General features: G+C 39.8%; 1 protein-coding gene across 1 annotated transcript in view; it reads right to left on the bottom strand.

Annotated features, from left to right (window-relative positions):
- Positions 1–497: 497 nt before the first annotated feature.
- Positions 498–19,717, bottom strand: part of LANCL3 (LanC like family member 3) — a 38,548-nt gene continuing 19,328 nt past the window's right edge. The window contains exons 2-5 of the mRNA XM_064706818.1: positions 9,965–10,088; positions 9,005–9,202; positions 7,869–8,076; positions 498–6,829 (exon numbers count right to left, since the gene is read on the bottom strand). Of these exons, the coding sequence (XP_064562888.1) occupies positions 6,670–6,829; positions 7,869–8,076; positions 9,005–9,202; positions 9,965–10,088 (690 nt within the window). The 3' untranslated portion in view covers positions 498–6,669. The remainder of the gene's footprint in view (positions 6,830–7,868; positions 8,077–9,004; positions 9,203–9,964; positions 10,089–19,717) is intronic.

A 19,717-nucleotide genomic window follows, 5' to 3' on the forward strand; every position in this document is an offset into this window, starting at 1 on the left:
ATTTACACAAAAAGCGCCAATGAACACTTGGCCATTTCTTTAACTCCTGCACTGGCAAATCTGGAGTCCCAATCCTCAGCTCAAATTGAGCTAAGCTCATGATGATAAAGATGGAAACCTTGTTGTGGACAGGCCAAGGTAAATTTTATGCTTGTGTTCTTCACTGGGAATGGAGGGTATTTCTGGAAAGGGAAGAGGCTATGGAAACTGAGGTTTAAGCAGACTGACAATAAACACCTGCAAATAAATACCTAGATTAGGAAACTTTAATCTACATGCCAAAAGCAACCTGTCTTGTCTTGTGGGAAACTACCATAACCTGTTTTACCTAAGCATTGTGTGCAGCCTGGATGATTTATCTAATTCTAAAATGATTTATTTTACTTTTGATAACCACTGAAAAGCTTTTGGAGCACTGAGTCATGACTATTCTGGAAGGAAGTGTTGCCAGCACTATGAAAGGTAAGTACAGAAATAAACAATCCAAAGCAAAATCATACTGTTCAAGGTTGGACTTTTATTTAAGGCAAAATATAATCACAGCTTTAATATTCATAATATGGATATACACAGTTTGTTCTGCCACTATGAAGCTCAGTATCATCACTGCTTTTAAAAAGCTATAAAATCTAGTTTCTATCATAATCTACAATACAAAACTAATACAATAAACACATTCTGAAAGATCACAGTGTTTAAAATATTAGAAAAGCAGGGGTCCTGCTTTCAAACAATAAGGTGCATCTCTAAAGAATCAAATCAGCCTTGATTCTACAGGCCTGTACCACATCATGGCTGTGAATGGCTGTAACACTGAGAAACCAATCTAGGGTGTGGCACATACTCGAGGAATGAACATCACACACTGGAATATACTGAATAATCAAGTGTCACCAACACAAACTAGACATTAAATAATGCCATTTAAGTTCCCTGGACTTTTTATTTGTATTGGTATTCACATATATTGCAGAGATCTCGAGATAAAATGTGTATAAATTGCCATCAGACAGGGCCCTGCATATGCAAACACCTGTGCTTTCCTCATACCATGCAGACAAGCCTTACTAATTCCATGGGACTCATGTGTAAAGGAAAGTTTGTAGGCCTGGGCTCTGGAATGACAGTTTTACCCCTGTTTCACACATGTGGAAGGAGCTACCTTACATGCCTGGAATCAAGCAGAGGTTCACCACAGACATCAGCAGGTGGCCTATCAGGCTCTTAAAATGAGTGCAGGAGGCCAATTCAGTGGCAAAACCAGACCATTGTTAAAGGACATCCTTCTCTCTTGTGTGGTCATGGTAATGAAGACAGAAGCAAAGTTAAATTTCTGGTCAGACAGCCTTTCTCTTCTATATGATATAAAAATGTATGTTGGACTAGAATCTGTTTTCTGTTCCCTACAGGATATAATTGACTTAAGGACTTCTACATAGTCATATAATGCTGTTGCTGGGTATCAGTACACTATAAAATCTCTTGTATTCAAATATCATTATACCACTTGGCAAAAGAAGCTTTGAATTCATTTTCTGCCATTCTAGTTGGTATTGCTGTACTTGACCTAAATGCCTCCATTTTCTCTTTGAGTCATGCCATGAACAAAGTCAAGGGACTCCCTTCTAAGCATTAAAATAAATATGGCCTTATGTATTTCCAAGCAGATTGCTATTTATAAATTTGGTTTTTGAGAGCATGATGTACAATTTCCAATATACGAAGTGTAGGACCAACGGTGACAGTACAAATTAGCCAAGTTTAATGTTCAAAGGCAAGATTGAAAGTTGGTGCTATTGGCTTCTTGAATGTATTTTTTTAAACTGCCTTATCATGGATAGTGCACATCACTTCTGTTCCATTAAAAGACAGGAGTAGGCAGTAGGTTCAGCTACAGGCAACTCCTTCACAGGCAAATGTTTTTTAACATTTGATGACTTTGCTATAATGGCAATGGAGTGCTGTTCAAGGCAGCTGAAACCTGCACAGTGCTTACTGTACCACCACTGTGCTATTCCTTTGGAAAATGCCTGTTCACATCCCTAAACTGCTGTATTGTTTTGTGGGCCCTGAGCATTTTTGGCTTATGGCTTTGAAGTATGTTGTTCCCCTCATAGTGGGATTTTTGGTCATTTTCTTATTTCTTTTCAATTTAGCTTTTTGCTGTTACTACTTAGTCTTAGACATATTTATATAAACTGAAATGTCTTCTCAGAGCAGCCCAGGCTGTGCTGCCAGCCAGCAATTGTTAATTCTTCAGAGCAAGATTACTCTTTGAAAATCAACTGGGCAATTTTAGTCCTGATATACTAATCTTCCTACAGATTAGAATATACACTCATGCCAGTGAATATTCAAGGTATGTAGAAGATTACTGCACCTGAGATTTACTTGGCAGACCTCAGAGATCCAAAGAACAAGGATATATTCTCAAAATGCATGCATACACTAAAATAGGTCACTGTTGGCATAAAACATGCAGTATGTTGGCAGATGCTGTAACTGTATATGCAGAAAACTATATGAGTACAAAAACTTGACTGCTTATCAAAGTTTCCATTTGCACATATTGCCCCTCTATGTTTCTGAACACAGCAGATAACTATGGTTCATTTTTTTCCACAGAATTAAAAAAACCAATCAGTATTCTTGTAATATTCTTTCCATGTCCATATATAATCAGTATTAGAACATCAAAGTGGCATTACTTAATTTGACAGAGTAGCAACAAAGGTGATCCCTTTACTTGCATTCCCTTATGTATATTTCCCAGAACTACTTAAAAGTGAATTTTGCAATGTTTAGTCATTTCACTTGGTTTCAATTGTCCTGACAGAACTGAAACACTGAAGCATGGAGAAATGACCATGCTCCCTAGAAAGTCTCTGTTTTATTTAATGAAGTAAAACACCAGTGACAATTGTTATATAGGATAATGATTGTTCCTTAGCAGGTGGGAAATGGCACAGCCAGAAAGAAGAGACCATCTGGGAGCATAAAATAATGTAATGCAAGTTAGTAGAACACCCTGCTTAAGCAAAATCAATCAATCTTATTTTCAAGAACAAAACACCTGGGCTGCTTCTTCAGCCTACTCAAGTTATTCAAAGGTTGGGAAACAAAAGCAGGGAAATTGAAGGCAACAATGATGCAATGAAAGCAGTGGCACAAAATAAACATGTTATGAGTAGCAATTAAAAATAAAGATATATTTGTTAGAATTGTACTGCTGATAAAACTTACAGCATCTGGTTCTGTATGAATCCTGAAATCAATAAATCTGGACACTACAGATCTAGCTTCCCTCAAAATTATTCCCTGGCAGTAATCTATGGATGGCAGGCTAAAAGTCATGAGCAGCATATAGCTCCTTAAACTGCTGTGTAATCTGCAGCTTTACTCACAAATAGCACCACACAAACACAGGTACATCACAAATAAGCACCAATACCCACATAATGCATCTTCTTTGCTTTAACAGCATAATCAGAAATACTAATATCACTTAAATTCCTATTACCTACACTTTAGAAACTAAACACAACCAAGAAACTAATGTGCAAACATGACGTAGTTTCTGTGTTTTACACCCTGGAAGAGGCTTCTTGAGTTTCCCACAAGACAGTCTTTTGTCACAGCACCAGGGCAGAATCTGTTAATCTGTTCAGGAATACATTTTCCAGTCCATAAGGGCCCAGTTTGGGAGCAGGAGGAGACAGCATTCCATGGAGAATGTCTAGCAAAGGTTGCAAGGTTGATTTCTCAAAGCAGGAAGAAGGGCACACAGAGGACCTTACTTTTTATTACACTGAAAAGTGCTGACAGCTCTACTCAGGTTGCTGTTCTGTCAATGTCTTAAAAGCAACAAATACAGATTGCAACAGCACATTTGTAAGATCATATATAGTACAGAGAAAAAAATCAGATAAGACAATAAAGAGGGGAAAGATGAAAAATCCCTGCTGATTTAAGGAGCATTTTCCAAAGAGCCCTGGGGTGCATTTGCACTGTGTTCAGAAGCTGTGACTGCAGCACATCCAGAAGCCACCTTAACCCAGCCAGGTCAGGTAAGAAAAGCCACAAATCTCTGAGAGTGAGCTCAAACTGCCATGTCTGATGAAAGAGATGAACAAATATGTTCCAAGATTTTTACCAGATGTATCCCATGAGACTGGATGTTCATGTGCTGCCCTTGCCAGAGTCAGTGCTGAACTCACGTAACCTGCAGAGATGTCTGGGACCTAGATTTCAAACACTGGGCGGTTCCATGAGTTTTCTCATTGCTGAATGGACTAACTCTTGCTCAAATAATGTTTTGTCTCTCCAGAACATAGGGTTTCTAATACAGAGAATGGTTGTAGGGACAGGAGATTTGTTTTGAGTGTGCTGTTGATCACAACACAGAGAAGATCAGAGTCTCCTCTGAATGTGAATTGGAAGAAATTCTACAAAGAGAGACACACAGGAAAATCACTGGAAAACTGACACTGAGCTCAATGTTTATTCCCTGGCATTTGTGAAGAATCACATTTAGAAGAAGTAAGCCAAGTTTTACCTTCCTCAAACTTTTCTTTAAGAAGGCCCCAGTTATGAAATATAGGAGCAAAATGTGTTACAGGAACCAACAAGATAAAAAATCCTAATGGATTTGGGACCTTCACTGGTGACAGCTGGCTCTGCTCTGATCTAGCAGGAGCACTTCCAGGGGCTGGGCAGAGCACACTCCCATATCCATTGACTTTTTGATTCAGCCTCATGTGTACACCCTCCCTATGGAGCTCATCCCTCTGTGTGTGCACATCTCACTGCTCAGAGTAACCAAGTAAGTGACATTAGTGGCTTTCTTAAAAGACCACAGAGCCTTTTAACCTATGTGTTTTAATAAACACATAAGTATATTGAATTTTACCATTTCCATTCACTAAAAGATACCTAAATTCTTGACAAACTGATACAGAACTGCTTTGCTTTATTCACCAGTGAAATATGGTTATTCCTATGATTAAGTAATTAATTAGAGCTGCACAGTGCAAGACAGAGTAGCAGAAATCCTTATCTGCAGCTCATAATAATGTAAGCCATCTCATTAAAATAACAGTGGCAAGAGCAGGAAGGGATTATTATATTAAAATGTGGGAGGATTTCAAGACCCAGCTCCATCTTATAGCCTGATCAAAGCCCACTGAAATGAAATGGGAACTTTAATCCATTAGGCATTAAAAATAAAGAAATTGTAATCTCCTCCAGCTGAGAATGCAGGAAGAGGGACTGCATTGTTTGGCAGTGCATGTACAGCAGCTTTTCTCTCTAACTTCAATTTTTGACATATGGTCTTCCTAATTTTTCTTTATATATATTATTAACATATAAATAAAAATAAATAAATAAATAGTAAATAGATTTTAAATACAGATATTAATTTTCTATTTTTTAGTACAAATCTATGTTAGTGTTTTCTTTAGCTTTCAAGTACGGTGTCATCATATCTATAATATATAGAAAACAGCATATATTTGCAACTATATGTGCTAGTGCAACTAGTATTGAGCAACCCATTTATTTCTATCTAAATTATTTTCGAGCTAAAAATCATTTGGGCATATACATTATCTTGCTAACTAGGCAAAAAAGCAATTTTTACTTCTGTTATCAGGTTTTTTGAGGATCAGTATGCCACCCCATGATTGCATTCACTTTGCAGGGTTTGTAGTGAAGAATTCATCAAGGAAAAACAGGTTTTCCATCATCTGAAAAACTTAGGGTACTGTTCAGAAATGCTGCTATAAGTAATTAATTTTTAAAGGAAGCTTTAGTATCACTGAACAATGCTTATCTAGCAATGCTACATCATGAAGAAAGCATCTGCCTGCTGTATCTTTGCTACAGAACTTTTCCATCCAAGTCTTCTCCATGGCTCCACCCATCTACCACGTGACTGGGAAAATACAGACAAGACATGACACAGTTACAGTAGATCAGAAAGGAGACCAGCTCCTTGCCACAGATTGAGCTTTAAAAGGAAGGGTCCAATCCAGTGCTCTTTACACACATGAGATCCCACTTCCTGAAATGAACTGTGAAACTGCAGCCTGAACACTCAGCTATCTACAGAACTGCCATTATATGAGGATCAAAGAGCTCAAAGATCCAGATTTTCCTAATATATGTTACTAAAACTATCAGATGTGGTTTAGGGTAAAAAAGTCCCAGATTTTGCCTTTGTGCAGTGCAGTGACATGTCTACAACACCCTCCCCAATTAGTGAATTGCTCCACAAATGGTTTTTGCAAGATTCTTTTTAAAACCTACTGGGTGCATCACTGTTTCTTCTTTGCATGTCCCTGCAATTCTAGCTTGCCTTTTTTTCACCAAATTAAAAGTTTGATAATGCCCCTGTCTCTCTCACTTGAATAATTAGATAAATATCTACGACATCAGATTCAATCAGCTCCCCCATTTTTTTCCCCCACTGACCCATTTATTTTGACCACACACTTCCCCACCCCCCAAGCCCCAGTGTGTGTTGGTTTTGATCTGACTCCCAGCTACGTTAAGGCTAACATTAGTGGTACCCCAGCTCGTTTTGTACATAGCCTGTCTGGAAAAGTAAGTGGAACTGCAGGTGCCCTCTCCCACTACCTCCAGGACTGGCCTGGAGGACATCAGTCTTTAGACAAAGACACTGAAGAGAGGAAACTCGGCTTGGTTGGGCTGCAGCAAGTCAGTCAGGAAACACACAGTTCCTGAAAATCCTTCATACAGACTATATACACTTTCAAGTGCCCGGGAGCCAGACTTAAATTCTTCTGTAAATAAGAACTCTGCAAACCTACGAGAGAAAACAAAAAAGAGTTTGTTATTACTTTGTGTTCCTCTCTGTCTACATATTTGGAAGCATCATTTTAATAACACTCAGTAATTAAAGAAAGTAGAATGATCAGTATTTAACCTTTTCTACAAATTGTACAGTATCCAATTTCCACAAGAAACTGAAGTTCATTAGATCCAGAAGAGACAAACCTTTGTAATCTGTGTGTGCATTATGCTTGTTTAAGAGCTATAAGCTTCTTCTGATTTCTGTAATATGTATCATTAAACAAATACTTTTTTATAACTTTTAGGATGCAAGCAATGTTTCACATCAATGCAACAAATTTTGTAATGCTAAAATAGCTACACAAGTTTAAAAAATAAGCAAAGGGCTGAAAATCAGTCATCTTAATTACTATACAACTTCCCCTTGTTACTCTGTGCTGTAAGGAAAACAGTAACAAACATGGAATAGAATGTTTTTAAACAGGTACAGTAAACTAGAGATACATAGTTAAAGATAATTGCAGCACCATGACAGAATTTTTACTAGACCACATGTGTTTGCACTCAGACAAAATAGAATTAACCCCACTAGCTAAGCTAAAGGTGCGAATGATAAATTAAAAAAATATAAAATAACTGCACACCACATCCTATACTTACTTTGCACTTCTAGTAATATGGAATAGTGTTAAATGCTCTGAAAAAAATCCTAACAAATCATGTTTTACTCTACTCCTGGACTTGGGTACACAGCTTGTGTGAGTTCTGCCACCACATCAGGATGGACCTGGATGCACGTGACCCCTCCACATCCAGCCCAGTTGCTGTAGGAACCAGGCTCCTGGGCAGGGAGGGAGCCTGGGAGAACCCAGGCAGCCTGGAATGGGACTGCAGAGCTCACACACAGTGCACCCACCCTTAACTCACAGCCAGAACTGATCCTGAATCTTAAACCCTCAGGTTATATCCGAGGATGGGGATCACAGACTCTGCTTTATCAGTGTTCCTGAAACTTTTGGCATTCCCTAAATCCAGAAGACAGGAATGCTCACCTCTGTGCCCTGTAGATGTATTTGGAGTTCCCAGTGAGCCTGTAGAGCAGCAGGAACACATAAGCACTACCAGCCACCCCGTGGCAAATGCCAGGGCCCTTCTTCAGGAGGCCTTTCTGCCAGGTGAGCTCTCCACAGCGGATACAAGTGTCCAGATACTGAGGCTTCTTGGAAACCAGGTAAGCTTTGGCAAACAGATAGGCAATGCCTAGGAAAAAAGCAGGGAGATTGTTTTTTGTAATAAGCACTCCAAGGGTTTTGAGGGACACCCAAGAAAATAAAGATTAATACACTAAAAAACTGCAGGCTGTGCTCTAGACATGTCAGTGTAGCCTCTAAATGCTCCATGAGGGGGGACTATCTGCTAATTATCCAGCCCCTGTGACAACACCACTTTCAATCTTTTCAAGGCATTATTGAATTTCAGGGTTTACTCCAACATTCCCAGACTTTCATAGTTTTAAAGACATAGTCACATTTTTGCCTTTAAACACTAAACACTTAGCACTGTGTTCTATTCGCTCCAAATCCCCATTTACCTCACCTGCTTACATTGACAGAAACACAAGGATGGGCAAGGTAATTTCTTACACTGTCAACAAAGTTTTACTAAAAGAGAAAAAGAAACTCACTTGTTTTTTCCAATTAGGCCTACACTGCTTTATTCTAGTTACACACAGTTATGCCTACTAACTACTGCTAAAAAAAAAACCTACTTGGCTTATTTTTAGAGAGGATTTAAATAAATTAATCATAATCTTCACCAGAGCACTGCACAGCTCAGTTCACAGTAACCTTATGGGAATGCACATGACACATAACTAACTCAAGTGCCTAAGGAAATGTTCAGCTGACTTGTGGTGTGAATTTAACAAACACTGCAGTAGCTGAAGTGTTTTTGTAAGCTACATCTGTGTTATTACCCAAGAACAGTGATGGGATACAGGTTTTTCTGGGGAAGAACAATAGCAATTAATGAATTTCCCCACCTCAAAGTGTAACTTCTTTATGTCCTTTGGGGTTGTTTTTTCACTTTGGTCGAATTTAACCTGAGATTATCTTGTACATGGAATCACCTAATGTGGCAAAGCAATGTGCTCAGCATCTGGCTGTGCATAGATCAATGGGAAAAGAACCTGGAGCTCCATGGCACCAGTGCACCAGCTCGTTCTCCCTCTCGATGGTCTCCCCCAGCTCAGGGGGCCAGTTGCTGTTCTGCTCCTGGTCCATCAGGAAATCCACACTCTGCCACACCAGCTCCTGATCTGCTGGCTGCAGGTACTCATAATAGGAGAGCAACATCTGCAGGATTGAGGAAAGCCCATGTGCTGCCCCTGCAAAGAACAGAAACAGCTGAATTAGAGGGTGGGTTTAGGTCCTGTCTGCACCTCATTGCAACTTTCCCTTGGGACAGATTTCCTTGTCAAGAGCATGGCTCCTTCATGCATACTGGAATAGTGCTTGGAATGAAAGATTTCTAGGTGTATAACACCATATTTTACTACTCCTGTCATTTTTAGTTCCTCTAGCTTTGCACAATATATGTATGAATTCCTTCTGCTCTCACTCTGATATGACTGAAACTCACTATAGGAAGTTAAACTGAACCTGAACTGAATTCTGTTTCAAGGTGTTACTCTTATCACACTGCTGAATCTGGGCCATATATTTGCATTTGCTGAATGCAAATTGAAACTGGGCCATAAATGGGTATTTCCAGTTACTGACTGACACTATCAGTGAGCTAACACCTAAATTTCAGTGCAAGAACTGTCTGTACTTGCCAGGGTCTGTGGAACACACAACTCAGTGACTGCTCTCTCTGCTCCCCTGCAAGGGAACTGTGCACCAATCTCACACTTTCTGCAGTGATTCTGTGCCTTGAGAAGCCCCCAAGGGCCCTGCCCAGTGGCCTTTCCCCTCTGCTTCAGGTGAGCTCTGACCCAGCTGCCCATGAGGAGGAGGAGGATGGATGGTCCCAACTGGCTCAGGAGAAATCCCACACTCTAGATTTTATGTATTTTATTCCTGAAGTGCCTCCCAGCTCAGCATCTCCACACAGCACACTCTCAGAGGTGTTGGTGTGTTTTACTCACCAAGATACTCTGTTCCATAGTAGGAATACATCAGTGGGACTGGTTTCCTCTTCTTCACTGCATACTGTTTTCCTGATTCTAGTATAGCCAGGCAAATTGATTTAATTTGTGCTGCAGTCAGCACCTAAACAGAAACATCAAACAAACATCAAGCCTATTATAACTATTTCATTTTTAAGACATTTTTTCAGAAGTCTGCTTTTTTGCCAGTGCACAGGATGCAGTACTGCCTTTAATCTTATAAATATGCTGTAATGTACATCATTATTAGGAGTTCCTTACATAACACAGTTGATTTACATAATGTGTCTCAAAACCAGAGTTTCATCCTGTCTCAGGAAGTGAATGTCAAATCTTTAGCTGCACAGATGAGGTGAAAAGAGGCCCAGTAAGAGTCTTTCCTTCCCAGAAATCCTTCAGTCTGATGGAAGCTGACAACAAGCAGCAGGCAAGCTGCAGAACAGCAGCCTGCAGACTGGGGGAAGAGGCATTAGGTGAAGACAAAGGAAAAATGAAAGAAGTAAATGTTACAGGCTTTACTGGGACACACTGACCCAGACAGATTTTTCTACAGACAAGATTAAAAAAAAAAGGAAGCATGGAAGAGTTACTAAATCACTACTACATATGAGGGTTCAGAAATCTCTTTAGTAAAAGAATCAGACTTCCTTAATACAAGAAAATGCTAAGAAAAATGAAGTGCAAGACAGGCTTCTATGAAGATAGGCTAGCTATGCCTGTGAGACTTTAGCATCACAAACAGGTTAATGAAGTCCCTAAAAATGACTAATGCCTTACTCTCAGAGGTGTCAGAAGTGAGATTGACAAATCACACATTTCACCAGACATGAATTTTTCCATGTTAATGATCTAAAGCATTCAGTGAGAGATCAGTTTTACAGGGTTTAACTACAACTCTAATTACAGGAAATTCACTGCAATCATCAGCAATGTCCTGTGTCACTTACACCTGGACATTACTGACCAACACCTAGGTCAAATACATAATTTAACCAAAGCACTGTTTTAGCTTTAGGGGAAAGCCCATATGGCAGCAGTACTTTGAAGAAATATATTTCAACTTGTGAAAAGAAAACTGAGAAAGCAAAAAGGAAAAATGACACAGAAAAAAAAAAGGTTGTACAAATAGCCTTGACAAGATAAACAGCAATCCTAAAATGAACTAGAATATCAGTAAATAATGTCTTTGAAATGTTTCTGAACACATTTGGGTTTGCTATAATTTGTATTATCATAGAACTGACAATTACTCCTTCAAGTTTAAAAAATACTGATAGGTTTAATATGGAGGCAATATCTGTTATAAAGTATATTTTCTCACTTGGACCATAAAAGATGCTACAGATAATTAATGTCACTTAAAACTTGACTGAAAAATAATGATTGAAAGACCTTGTTTGTGTGTCTCACCTTGTTCCATGATAACAAGAGATTTTATTACAGCTGCTCCAAATGACTCTGGTATTTGTACAACCTGGAGAACAACCTAGTTCTCATCTTGATTAGTGTTCTTTAATGTCACTGCAGTAGAATTAAACAAGCCATTAACATCTGGAGACTTCACTCATTTCCAGTCATTTTTAAATTTATTGTCTTAGCTTCAGAGAATTTAAAGAGATGGTTTGAATCTTAGCAAATGAGGAGAGCAAAGACAGGGTGAGAAACACTGAATTCTCTCCAGAGCTCTCATTTTACTGTCTTGAAATTTGGGACCTACTCCTCTGAATTCCATACCTTGTAAAAGCATTAATAAGATCATCCCTTAAAAATAAATGTGAAGGACAGGTTCTTCTAATTGTAATTCTGAAAGGCATGTGGGTTAGAAAAATCTTAATCAGTTCATCTTCTGTATGTAATGATTCCTTCACTTAATATTATCAACTAGCCTTCAATACAAACCATGTTTTGCTCAGCTTATTTTTATGTTCAGCATATTTAATTTTTAAATTGAACTAATGACTGTTTTAGAATGCTGATTGTGTATTTTAAATGGGTATAAACTTCTATCCAAATCCAGCCTTCCACGGTGCTGCATAAAGAAGTATTAGCTAGATAAGAATGCACTGTTCACTGTTTTTCAATATAAAGTATGTGTAAAAAGACAAAACACTTGAGCACTATGAATACCTAAATCTATACACTAGTATAGTATAGACTAAGTATACCCTTTGGCTGGCATAATGGAATATGCTAATGAATGTCACCTCTTTATCAGAATGCAAAAGCAGCCCATATGCAAAGACAGATGAAAATTTGTATTTAAAAGCATTAATGAATGGTAAAAATCAACCCACTGATCCACTTCCACATGACCAAAGAAAATGGGAAAGAAAATGAAATCTTGAAAACAGCCTTATTTCTGGCCTGTTGGACTGGTCTGTGGGTTTACACCAGGCAGATGTGTCCTAACAAACAGCTAAATAAATAAATATTTATGTTGACTACAAATACCTCTTGCCAAGTCACTCAATTCACAGTCAATGTAGGGTTTCTGCTTGTTTCCCAAAACACTTAATTATGAAGGATTTGCATTTGCTCCTTATTCTGGGAAATGGCTGACTGGAACAGAAACTCTCACCATCACTATTAGTGGCCTGCCAAAGGCTGAATAATCACCAATCACATTTAAGATCTTCATTGGTTTTTTACATTTAAGATCTCCATTGGTTTTTTTACACATTTTACTTCAATCAATTTTGTGTTAAAATCTCCTTAGATTTCTGTCACCTTATAAGAAAAAAATAAAATCTGTGGCTTGTCTATGTATGCTCCCTCACAGTATCTTAAAAAAAAAAAACTAAATCTTATGAGCAAAGCAGCAATCATAAAATGCATTAATCATAACCACAGACAGTGCAACTGTGGTCCTACAAACTTCATTTTCATTTCAGTGTAGTCGCTCCCTTGCCCCTGGGAATTACTGAAGTAATGTTTAATTAGGGACAGAAAAGAACCAGACTGATCATCAACAGACTTTGAAGGGATAAATCATATATTGATATCATGTCCTCTAGAGCCATCAGATGCTTTGATGCAGAATAAATCAAATATGAGAATATGCTATCTAGAAAAAAAATTCATACTTGAGATAAGATGCATATTTTGAGAAAATTCTTGAATGTCACTTAATATGAGCATGGGTAAAATCATTCTTTATCATATCAGTACTTGAATGGAAGACTAATGACACTAAGAGATGTATTGCTAGTGCTTTAAAATTTTACCTAATTTCTTTTTGTATTCTTGAAGACATCACAACTTGTTCTACCACAGAATTACAGAATGGTTTGGGTTGGAAGACACCTTAAAGAAAATTTAGTTCCAAGTCCCTCACCATGGGTAGGGGCAGCTTCTACTAGACCAGGCTGGACAAAGCCCCATCCACCCTGGCTTTGGACAACTTCTCCACAAGAACCTGTTTCAGAGTCTCACCACCCTCACAGCAAAGAATTCCTTCCCAATATTTAGATGTAAGTTGCCTTCTTTCAGTCTAGAGCTATTCCCCTTGTCCTGTCACTACATGCCCATATAAAAAGCCCCTCTTAATCTTTCTGCTGTTTATCAAACACACAGATCATACATGTTCCTCTTCCTGTTTAAGTAGAGGTGGCCTGTCCACTTTAGTCAAAAGAGGTGAGTTTGTCTTAATTGATGTGAGAAATGTTTATTTTAGCCTCCTCACTAGACTGAAGTTTGGAATACATGCATTCCACATTATTCCTGCAATTTCTGTATCAATTGGTCACTGGAGCTCTTTATTTTCGGTTTTACATCATTGTCCAGTGATGCTGAGTGCTGCCCAATAATTGCTCCACTCACACTGGTGACAGCTTCACTCCCATTTACCTGTTAGCTTAAGGACAACACATAGGCAGCACTTTAATACTTTCTCTTTGTACCACTGTCTCTGTCTAGGAGCCTGACTTACAGTAAAAAAAGCCACAGTGATTGTTCATAAAGTCTCTCCATTTTTCTCTGGTGCCACTGCAGACAATATGCCTTTTCCCATAAAGACACTCCACAATTTTGTGAATTACTTAAGGCAGGTCTCTTTTTTTCAGTAAATCCCTGTTAAAAGGTAGCCAGGAAGTGCTATGTCTACAGCAATCACAGAGCATCATTCTGCTTTTTGTTAGCAATCTCTCACCCTGAGATTGTTTAGTTGGAAGTCAATAATTTCACAACTCCTTTTAATCTACTAAAAGAGATTTTGCAATCATTGGTTATGACAGTGCTAAGCCCCACGTATGTGTTTTGAAAACTGCAGACAGAAATCTTGACCTTGAGGATTAGGCAGAAAGCAGCAGGATGAGCTGTTCTGATTAGAGTAACATTTTCAGCACCTTTTCATTCCTCTGAATGCTTGTACAAACCCCTTGGCTCATTTTGAAAACCACTGCTACATCAAACTGCATACTGTATGGAGTGTATTTGAGGACTGTAAGCTTTTAATTCTTTTAACAGGTCTGTATTTATTTCCTTAGAGCTCTTTCCTGTGACAGAAGGCATTACTGAAATCAAGTATCATGATCTTTTGATAGATGCATAAGCACTTTCAGGAGGTAACAGCTACAGTTAATTATTATGGAAAAAACCTTCCATGCACATAAAAACATTTTATTATGCATCTAACACATCAAATCTCTCTCTGTTACACTTCTAACAAGCCACTTACATGAATTTGATTGTACACTATTTCTGATGCTGTACAAACTGTCAAAATAAGCTGAAGAAAATGGGTCAGTCTGCAAATAACATCACAGGAGCTTTGCCATTGCTCTCCTATGCTGGGAGCCCAGCAGAGGGAGCTTGTGAATTAGTTATAATAACTCAAAATGCTGCAAAAAATGATATACATATTTGTGTTCAGCAAGACAGCAGACACTGGCTATTTCATGATATTTACTGCAGCACATGGCATTTCAGTTCATTTCTTAAGCTTTGATTTTTTCCTGCCTAAGACAGGGACTGGCATTGTTCAGGAACCTTTCCATGCAATGTTACAGCCAGGTTTTTCTCTTTCAGATGATGATAACACCTGAAGCCATGGAAGAGCAGCAGGTACAATAACAGGGTCTGCCTCCCCTTAGTGTTATTCCAGTTTGATTGATCTTCCTTTCCTTTGGCACAACTCCAAGTACACAGACACAGAAGCTCATGAGTCTGAGTCCCTCATGAGCACTGTCAAGTACACCCTTCTTTTAAAGACAAAAAATATATGGTTCTAAATCTCCTGAAACTTTGGTCAATAAATTGGATCAGTTTCAGAAGTACAGTTCCTAATGCAGTCTGTTTGATGCTGTAACAGCACCATGTATTGTTTTGAGAGTGTACATCCCCAGATTTCTCACAGTAACACAACTGACAGTGACAGTGTGGTCAGACTCAGAACAGTTGTGGGAATCCACAAAATCAGAGGGTTTTGGGAAAGCTGCAAAAGGCAGGCCTCAGAGACAGCAAACTGTGATTGGAGCTAAGCAGCAGCCATGAGATAGGTCAGCAGAAAAATTGTGTAAAAAGCAGAAAAGGACAAATGGAACAATGGTCTGTGTATTAACACTTGTCTAGAATATCTCTCTAAGCTGTAGAAAAGTTTATCTAGCAAGATATTAGGAAGTTTTAAACTCAATAATGGAACTCTGTGCATTGTGTTTTAAGGCTCACAAGCAGGTATTGTACGTGAAATAAGCAGCATTGTTTTAACCAAAGGTACGTGTGCTTATAGTGCTTGGATAGAACTACTGTCAATGTGCTTTTGCTTTGTGTGATTGGTCAAAAAACTTTTAAAGTGAGTTATAACATTAAGTTCTTTGTCTGCTGCCTGGGATGTGAGCTGATGGCACCTTCCCATTGTCATAACCATGTATGAGGCTGATGCTGGAAAATAAAACAGCTCAAGGCACATTCCAGAGAAGTCCTGTCCCCTTTGTGATTTGTACAGAGACCCCAGCCGGTGATAAACTACTGCAATGATTCTGCCAGTTCACTGGAAAATGGTACTTCACTAAAATCCTGAGTGAGTCAAACTTCCCTATAGATCCCATTGGCATTGCTTAACATGTGAATTTGGGTGGGTTTGAGGCTTGCTCTTTACCTCAGCACCATGGACCAGAAAAGCCAATCCTGTCCTGTTTTGTAGGTCACTGATCATGACTCCAATCAGGAACTGAAAGCTGTCTTTATTCCTGATGAATCAGATTACTGGCAAATAAGACAATACAGAAGTTTTGCTACATTAACAAAGTACAAAACTTCCCAGGTCCCACCTGCCAGGACTGTGTAGCACTGAACCCATCAAATTCTGCTGTCAGACCTGTCCTTCAGAAGGGGAACATAAAGTGCTGCAGAAAAGGATGGAGCACAACTGTCACTGTAGGCAGGTGGCTGGCTCAGAGCAGCTGGTGCTGCTGCACACTTGGTCAAATGCAATGAGCAACTCAATTCCTTACGTCTCCACTTAAAAATTGAGAGTTTCAAAGAAAAACAATTGTTTCAGAGATAAACAATTTGTATGGCGTTTACATTCTCTGAACATGATTGCTTCACCCAGGGTTTTTCTCCTGGCAAGCTGAAAGGCAGCGAGAGGCCTCAGAGAAAAGCAAAACAATTCTTGTCTCATTTGCTTCTCCTGTGTTGTGCCCATGTGGAATGTTTAGAGATTGTCTGCCCAAGGTGATTGCTTGATTGGACTCTGCTGTGAGTTGTTTTCACTCTCTGGCCAATTAGGGCCAAGCTGTGTTGGGACTCTGGAGAGAGTCACGAGTTTTCATTATTATCTTTTTAGCATTCAGTAAGTATCTTTTCTGTATTCTTTAGTATAGTACAGTATTCTTTAATATAATATAGTATCATAAAGTAATAAATTAGCCTTCTGACAACATGGAGTCAGATGCATCCTTCTTTCCTGCCACAAGGCTCACCATGAATTTACAATACCTTTGTGGCGGGTGACAATATCTGGGGTCTTTGTGTGCACTGTCCCCACACACTTCTCTCCCTTGTGATTGTCACTGATGGGCATTTTCATTCTAAGGTAAGAACACCAGGCAGGAATTGGAGGAGTGCCCAGCTGGCCCAACCTCCCGCAGCATTTCACCCCCTTTTGCAGGCTGCTGTGTACCATAGTCAGTGCAATAATCACAATTTCCCCCGTGCTGGAATGCACTCAGTTCCCTGGCAGGAAGATGCAGCCAGGTTGGCACTGGCCTTTTCTCCCAGGTAACCAGGGACAGGACAAGAGGACAGAGTCTGAAGCTGTGCCAGGAGAAGTTTAGCTTGGACATTAGGAAGAATTTCTTCACAGAAAGGATGATTAGACATTGGAACAGACTGCCCAAGGAGTCACTGTCCCTGGAGGTGTTTAAGGAAAGACTGGATGCAGTGCCATGGTCTGACTGACACATTGGTGTTCAGTCACAGGTTGGATCTGATGATCCCAGAGATCTTTTCCAACCTGATTGTCTCTGGGATTCTGTGATTATGCAAGCAATCACACAGTTCCTCCTGCATTCTTTTCTTAGGACATTTCTCCCTAGGTGTTCTCATCTTAGGACAAATCACAATGCCCAGCAGACACAAGGGGAAGGGAGAGGGTGTGTGTGGAGGGGGAGGAAGCACAAGGAAGACCTGAATATCTTGTTGCTGCTGCACTTTTCTTCAAACTCCCCCTACCCTCGGTCAATGAAGAGAGAGGGAAACATGAGTTCTTCTTAGTCACACTCAGGCTCCCAACACCTCCTACTCTGCTGCACCAGGGTGTGGCTGGATACACCTCTCCAGTTGTAAAACAGTGGCTCTCCTAAGTCTTGGGAAGGAACAAAACAGTTCTCCATCACTATCATTACTTGAAGAAAGTAGGGAAGCACCAGCCCACTGCTCTCTGCTGCTGGAGAAATGAAGCAGGGAGGATGCCAAGGACAGACCCCAGATCAGAGCAGTTCAGATATCACCATGACTGAGGAGGTATCAGTCTGCCCCCTGAGCTGAGATCCTGCTCAGCAGCAAAGCCAGCAGGGCACTTTCAAAGCCAGCAGGGCATTTCTCAGGAGGACAATTCCAATCCCAGGAGAAGGGAGGGATCCCGGGATGCACTCCTGTGCTGAGGCTTTTGAGCAGCAGCTGTCTGCACCCCAGCTGCATTCCTCTGCTGCCTAGTCGAGGGTTAGAGTCACCACAGAGCACAGAGAGCCAACAATTTCATTTCAAGCATCTCTCCCTAGAATTGCACCCAAATTCAAGAGCATGAATTGAAAAGCGTGTTTAAAAACATTAAAAAGATTTGCAAATTAAGTGAGAAACAAACCCAGCACTGCTTGGAGAGGCTTTTTCTTACATTACAGAATTCTACCCCAACCTTTTTAAACCGATGTATAAAATCTCTTTTTTTTTTTCTTTTTGAAGTGTTATTACTGACTAGCCACATAATGCATGGCTGAGCAATTATGGGGCCACAGACCCTGGGAACTGGCAAAAATGGATGGATCACAGATCACCTTTCTGCAATCCAGATCCTTGTCTGGAGCTCCTGTGTATCAGCCACTCCCTCACCAGACACAGGAGCAGTTTATGAGAGCTGCAGATAAGCAGAGGATTACTGCTGCAGGGATACTGCTTCCCTTCCCATTCTCCCCTCACAGGTAGGAAGAAGATTATTCATGCACAAACTTCATCAGTGGGAAATCCTTTGACTCTGTTTAGTCTCAGTCAGGAAGTAAATCAGTGCATGAGCTCTGTAACTGGCTCATGCCAAAACCACAGCAGAGCTGTCAATTCCTGATGGGAGATTTATCCTTTGCACTGCAGACAGGTGTCCCTGGCAGTGCTGTGTGATGATGAAAAACACCTTCCAAGCTGGGCACTTGCTCTCCTGCAGGGGTAACAGTGCTGTAGCTGTGCTGCCCCAGCATCCCATGCCATTTATAACACTGCCAAGCACGGAACATCTGCTCTGCCTGTGAATACTGGAGCAGCTTACTGCCCCTTAACAGCAGCTCTTCTGGTTCTCTGGAAGTGATTCCATGCCTTCAACTGCTCCACAGACATTTCCTGTGGTAGCAAAGCTGTCCTGGTGCTTGGGCTGGAACATGAATGCAATCTATGCAGGGTATAAGAAGTACTATCCAGGCTTCCAGCTCCAGAGCAGCAGGAAATAGGATTCATGAAACAGTTCTTGCAAGAGACAAAATCTTTGTAACCAGCAATGAGACATCCTCCCCAAACACTGCATTAACCCATGGCTTTAATCTGAATTTAAAAATGATGCAAGTCTGGTTCATTTGGGCACCATCATTTGCTACTAGGAACTCAGGCAGGCTGCTTCTTGGGAAAAGGAATTTATTATTGTTTAAACACATTTGCAGGTCAGCACAAGATGGGCAGAATTCAATTTCCAGTTAGTAAAGGCTAACATTAGTCAAAAGGAAACTGACCTAGGCTTAAGAGTTCTACAAATGAAAATGACAACTGCATCTAGAAACCAAAGAAAGTTGATGAGCCATATCTGAAGATGACCTGAAAGTCTCCAGAAAGAACTGGACACTTCTGTTTCTTCATTCTTTTACTTTACCAGTGAGAGATGTGAGAGTCCAAAAAAAAACCCCAAATTAAACTAAGAGATTATACTTAAAAGCAACTAGGTAATACAACAAATTAAAAGTAGAGGATGAGGACAGAGAAAGATTGATTGCTAATTCCTTGAGAATATCTCTAAGGAAGCTCATCATTCAATTCATC

The sequence above is a fragment of the Zonotrichia leucophrys genome, chromosome 1 (assembly GCF_028769735.1).
Source record: "Zonotrichia leucophrys gambelii isolate GWCS_2022_RI chromosome 1, RI_Zleu_2.0, whole genome shotgun sequence".
Classification (NCBI taxonomy): Eukaryota; Metazoa; Chordata; class Aves; order Passeriformes; family Passerellidae; genus Zonotrichia; species Zonotrichia leucophrys.